Below are 4,865 nucleotides of genomic sequence, written 5' to 3'. Positions count from 1 at the left end.
GAAATCTCTGCAGCTTGCAGCGATGCTGAAGAAATCTGCAAGGTTGGAGATAGTTGTAGTAATGCAGTATTGGAGTTTGGTGGCCAGAAGAGCAGCGGAGTTTTCAGCGGAAGACTTTGGTTGGCAAGGGAGTAGCAGCCGGCGGTAGAAACAAAGGTTGTGACTGTGCTTCCTTTAGGATCTGATATTAGCAGTCGCAAGTGCTGCAGTAGGCTGCAACGAATGGCTACGGCTGAGGGGCGGAGGCGTCGCCACGAGAGGGATGGTTGGACTCCGGAGAAGAGGGCTTGCTCTAGGCAAACTGCTCTGATACCATGATAGAAATTAAGCGAAGAAGATAGAAAGATAGAAATTGTAAAAGAAACTATGAAATGTATAAGATATAATTGCCTAATACATTTTGATAGTGAGTTCTTGACAGCCATTTATACACACTCAGTAGGGAAGTTATACACATTCAGCATGAAGGATTTTTCTCAACTGCTGAGAGATTTCCTCAACTGCCTTGAGGAAATCTTATCTGCTTATCAGCACCAAGATGACGCCAATGGAGGCCATCAAACTACAAATGGCAGGAAGAGGAGAGCAGAGTTGCGGTGATGCCCAGCACATTGACACTGCTGCTATTTGCTGCTATCTGAGCTGTGCTCAGGCATCGAGACTTGCCTTCCGAGGTTGAGCCATGTTTGGCTTGACTCTGCTTTTGCCTCTGCCTCGTTCGTCGACGGCGAAGCACCATTAACTTGGTATGGTGCCTTGGTGTTGATTCTGAAGGATGTCAACAAACAGAAGCATCAGGTTTCCAGATGCAGTAACATTCATATACGTTCTCAAGATCGTAAGCAAGACGTGATGATTCGGAAATAGAAAGTTGAAGCACACACCGGTCCTTCCTCTTCTCCAGGAATCGATGGAGGGAGTTTCTTCTCGCTATGGGCATATCTGCAATCCAGCAAAACAAGAATCATACTTATCAGGAGTCCTTGAATCAGATCACAACAACGCTTCTCTGCTGCTTGCTTGTATCACCCTGTGGACACAACAGATCATACATACCAGAAGCACTGGTCTTCGACGGGCTATCCGGCGACGGCGCCGCCATGGACTGACTGCCGGATGCGGCTGCCAGCACGGAGTCAGGCTTCGAAGGGGAAGCAGCGGCTCCGGCAGCCGCAGCGCGAGGGGCGGAGAACCTAAACTTCTGAGCCGCGATGCTCTCGTTTCTGGCCATCTGCATCAGATCCTTGGCTTTGGCGGCCAAAATGTCGTCGAACACCGTCATCTTTCCGGCGTAGAAGATGGTCAGCTGGCCCTTCTCCATCTGCCTGCAGCAGCCACCGAAATCATCAAGCTAATCTCTCCGCCCATCCAAGCGGCAACTTCAACGACACATCATCTTACTTGGCTTCTGAGATCTTGCCAGATTCTTCAAAACCAGAGTTCTGAGGAAACAGATCCATGGATTTCGGTGAGCCCTTGTTCTCTGTCTGCTCCTCTCCCGGCACATCCGCCCCTGGCAACAAGCTCATCGTCGTGGTTGTCCGGGATCTACCACCTGAAGGAAAAAAGAAGCAGAGGAGATGTCAGCATTCCGATAGACTCTCTCTCTCTCTCCAAGCTAAGGACCTGAGAGTAATCTCACCTGCTGGCACAGGGGCCATGTCGATGCCAAGGCCACTCAAGCTGCGCTTCTCCTTCAAGTACTGTCTCAATAGCCTGCATGTCTGAGAGAAGTTGGACTCATCACCCTTGCTTCCCATCTTCTTTCTTCTTCGTCTTCTTCCTTCTTCTGCAAGACGCACTTCCTTTACCTTCCTCTTCTCTCTCTCCTGTACAGGTGGGTCAACTCGATGCTTTGTTCTCTCCTCTCAATCACCGATGGGCATTTGTTTGGTAGCAACTGTGGAAGGGGCATATCCATCCACTGGCCGCTGTGGTGGGTGAGCGAGTAAAAAGAAGGATGACGGAAGAGTCACGTGCTTTTATTGTTTTGAAGATATCACATATATACTCTATAAAAGACACACGTGGGTGATTTGGGTGGGAAGTCAAAAAAAGCCTACGCACAAACACGAAAAAATCCAACAGCATATTAAAAGAGATAGAACATTAACTAAAGATGAATATATTTGCTGTCATAGCACCAAGTAGTGCGCCACCATGCCAAGTTGCATGTGATGATGCGTCCACTTACTGTTGGAAAAATTAATGAGCATATCTATTGCTCCTCACGTGTGGACATCAACAATTTAAAACCAAATATTATAAATTTAATTCGATTAGGAATAATATTTTATCTTAGTTTTTTAATAATTGTCATTAATATGTGATATAATAACCCAGTAATAGCAAGATCTGAAATGCTGTCAGATTCAAACGCGAAATGTCAACCTAAATCTAATGCATAACTGACTTAATTATGTCAATAAAACGTGGACCCATTAGTCTCATGTTGATATATATATATATATATATATATATATATATATATATATATATATATATATATATATATATATATATATATATATATATATATATATATATATATATATATATATATATGAAATTAAGATTAATATCTTGATACATAGTTATGAATCGTTTAGAATAAAGGCATATATCTGTTTTACGGATATTATCATTGGTTTAAAAGTTCTTGGTAAAAAATATATTAATCTTGAACTTGTTAATAAATTTTTTTGATTTATTTTTAAAAAATAGGATCCAAATATAATTTCTATTCAAGAAGCAAATGAACTATTTTCCTAAAGTACTCATAGGATCATTAATGACTATGAAATGACTTACAAGGTACATGATGAATATAAGAATAACCTTGAACATATAGGATATGACGCTTGGAACCAAAGAAGATTACTCGAGCGAAAACTCTAAGTGATGCTGATGACTTAGCACTCCTCATAAGAAAATTTTAAAAATTCATAAAAATAAACAAAACAAACTTATAAAACAAGACACTAAGAACAAAAATAACTAAAAAAGAACATAATTATCTACTATCAATGCAAAAAGACAAGGCATTTCAAAAGTGAATGTCTACAACTGAAGAAGAAGATGCTAGCACAAAAGAAGAATAAAATACTCAAGGCGACTTAGGACGAATCAAATATATCAGAAGACGAGGAGCAAACTAATGAAGGTGAGATAGCAAACTACGCTTTGATAGCTCTTAACGACAAGGTATGTGACTCAACTGAAACTTATTTATCTTATGATGAATTACTTAATGTTTTTCATGATTTATATGATGATTTTAAATTAGTTGGTAAGAAATATAAATTACTAAAAAAAATTATGCTTCTCTCTTTAGTAAATTTAAAAATTAAAAAATAAGCATAATAATTACATGTTAACCTCTTGTACTAAATGTGAAGAGTTAGACTTAATCAAAAAGGAAAATATGGTCTTACAACAAACATTAGAAATAATTAAGCTTGATAACAAATCATTAAACATGATCCTTGCTAATAAAAGTTATGTACAAAAAAAATCGACTTTGTGAGTAGTAATACTCAACAAAAACTTACTATATTTGTTAAAGGACCTACATTGCATATTACCCGTAAAATTAAGTATAATTTTTGTGATAGATGTGGTCATTATGCCTATAAGTATTCATTTAAAAAATATAGCTCACATAAATTAGTTTGGATTTCTAAAGGAACCATAAATAACTTAATGTCAATGGTCAAGATAGGTAGATCTATTTATTAGGGACCCAAGGTTAAATGGGTACTTAAAGCAAACCATTTCATGTAGATATATCTATAATCAAAAGCTAGGAGCAAGAGATAATATTTTGATAGTAGATGTTCAAGGCACATAACTAGAGATCCAACATATTTCTCAAAGCTCACTAGCCAAGATGAAGAATATGTCACATTCGGAGACAACAACAAAGGAAAAATTATTGACAAAGGAAATATAAGTAATAAATCAAACCTCTTGATTGAAAACGTTTTACTAGTAGATGGTTTAAAATATAACTTACTGAGCATTAGTTAATTATGTGATAAGGGTTATAATATTAAATTTGAATCTAATATTTGCATTATAGAGATACCACACAAAAATATATATTGCCTTAAGGACTAATAATGTGTATACTATTGATCTTAATGATTTTTATAATGGAACTTGCTTTTAGATTTTAAACGGTGATGTATGACTTTAGAATAGGAGATTAGGCCATGTAAGTATGACATTAATTTCATAAATTAAAACTAAAAAACTTGTAAGAGGTATGCTTAGAATTAAATTTATCAAAGATAAAGTTTATAATTTATGTTAACTAGGTAAACAAATAAAGAGTAGCTTTAAAGCTAAAAATCAAGTAAGTATCTCTAGACCATTACAATTAATTCATATGAATTTCTTTGGACCAATTGATATCACAAGTCTAGGAGATAGTGAATACGCTTTTGTGATTATTGATGATTATAGTATATATGTTTGGACATGTTGAATCTCGGATTTTGATGATGAAATTTATTTATAAAGTTAAGATCTAATGTGCATTTGATTGATGAAGGATTAACCACGATTAAGGAAAGATAATTTGATTAAAGCAAGAAGAATCAAAAGTTGGGTCGGAGTGGAATATGTCAAAAGATTGGACATCAGGTCCGAGGAATGGTCGACGTGCTGGAAGGACTTCGTGCCATGAGTTCAAGCATCGAGCTAAATGATCAAATATTATGCTAAGGAGATTGAAAGTTACGGGAGTCAACATGCCGATTGGGAAATACATTGAACGAGAGGATGATGCGTCGAATGATCAAACAAAGTGCTAGATGAACTAATGATATGCCAGACAACATTGGATTCATACTTGTAATCGT

At 37.0% G+C, this 4,865-nt stretch overlaps 1 protein-coding gene across 1 annotated transcript; it reads right to left on the bottom strand.

The window, feature by feature from the left end:
- Positions 1-352: 352 nt before the first annotated feature.
- Positions 353-1,923, bottom strand: LOC103975015 (protein TIFY 10a). Its single transcript, XM_009389925.3, has 5 exons — positions 1,643-1,923; positions 1,402-1,555; positions 1,057-1,325; positions 885-942; positions 353-768 (listed from the first exon to the last, which is right to left on the bottom strand). Exons 1-5 carry the CDS (start codon positions 1,758-1,760, stop codon positions 624-626), a joined length of 744 nt encoding a protein of 247 aa, XP_009388200.2. The 5' UTR covers positions 1,761-1,923; the 3' UTR covers positions 353-623.
- Between the last annotated feature and the right edge of the window lie 2,942 nt (positions 1,924-4,865).

Source organism: Musa acuminata, chromosome BXJ3-10, assembly GCF_036884655.1.
Source record: "Musa acuminata AAA Group cultivar baxijiao chromosome BXJ3-10, Cavendish_Baxijiao_AAA, whole genome shotgun sequence".
Classification (NCBI taxonomy): Eukaryota; Viridiplantae; Streptophyta; class Magnoliopsida; order Zingiberales; family Musaceae; genus Musa; species Musa acuminata.
This window is presented reverse-complemented; position numbering and strand designations above follow the sequence as displayed.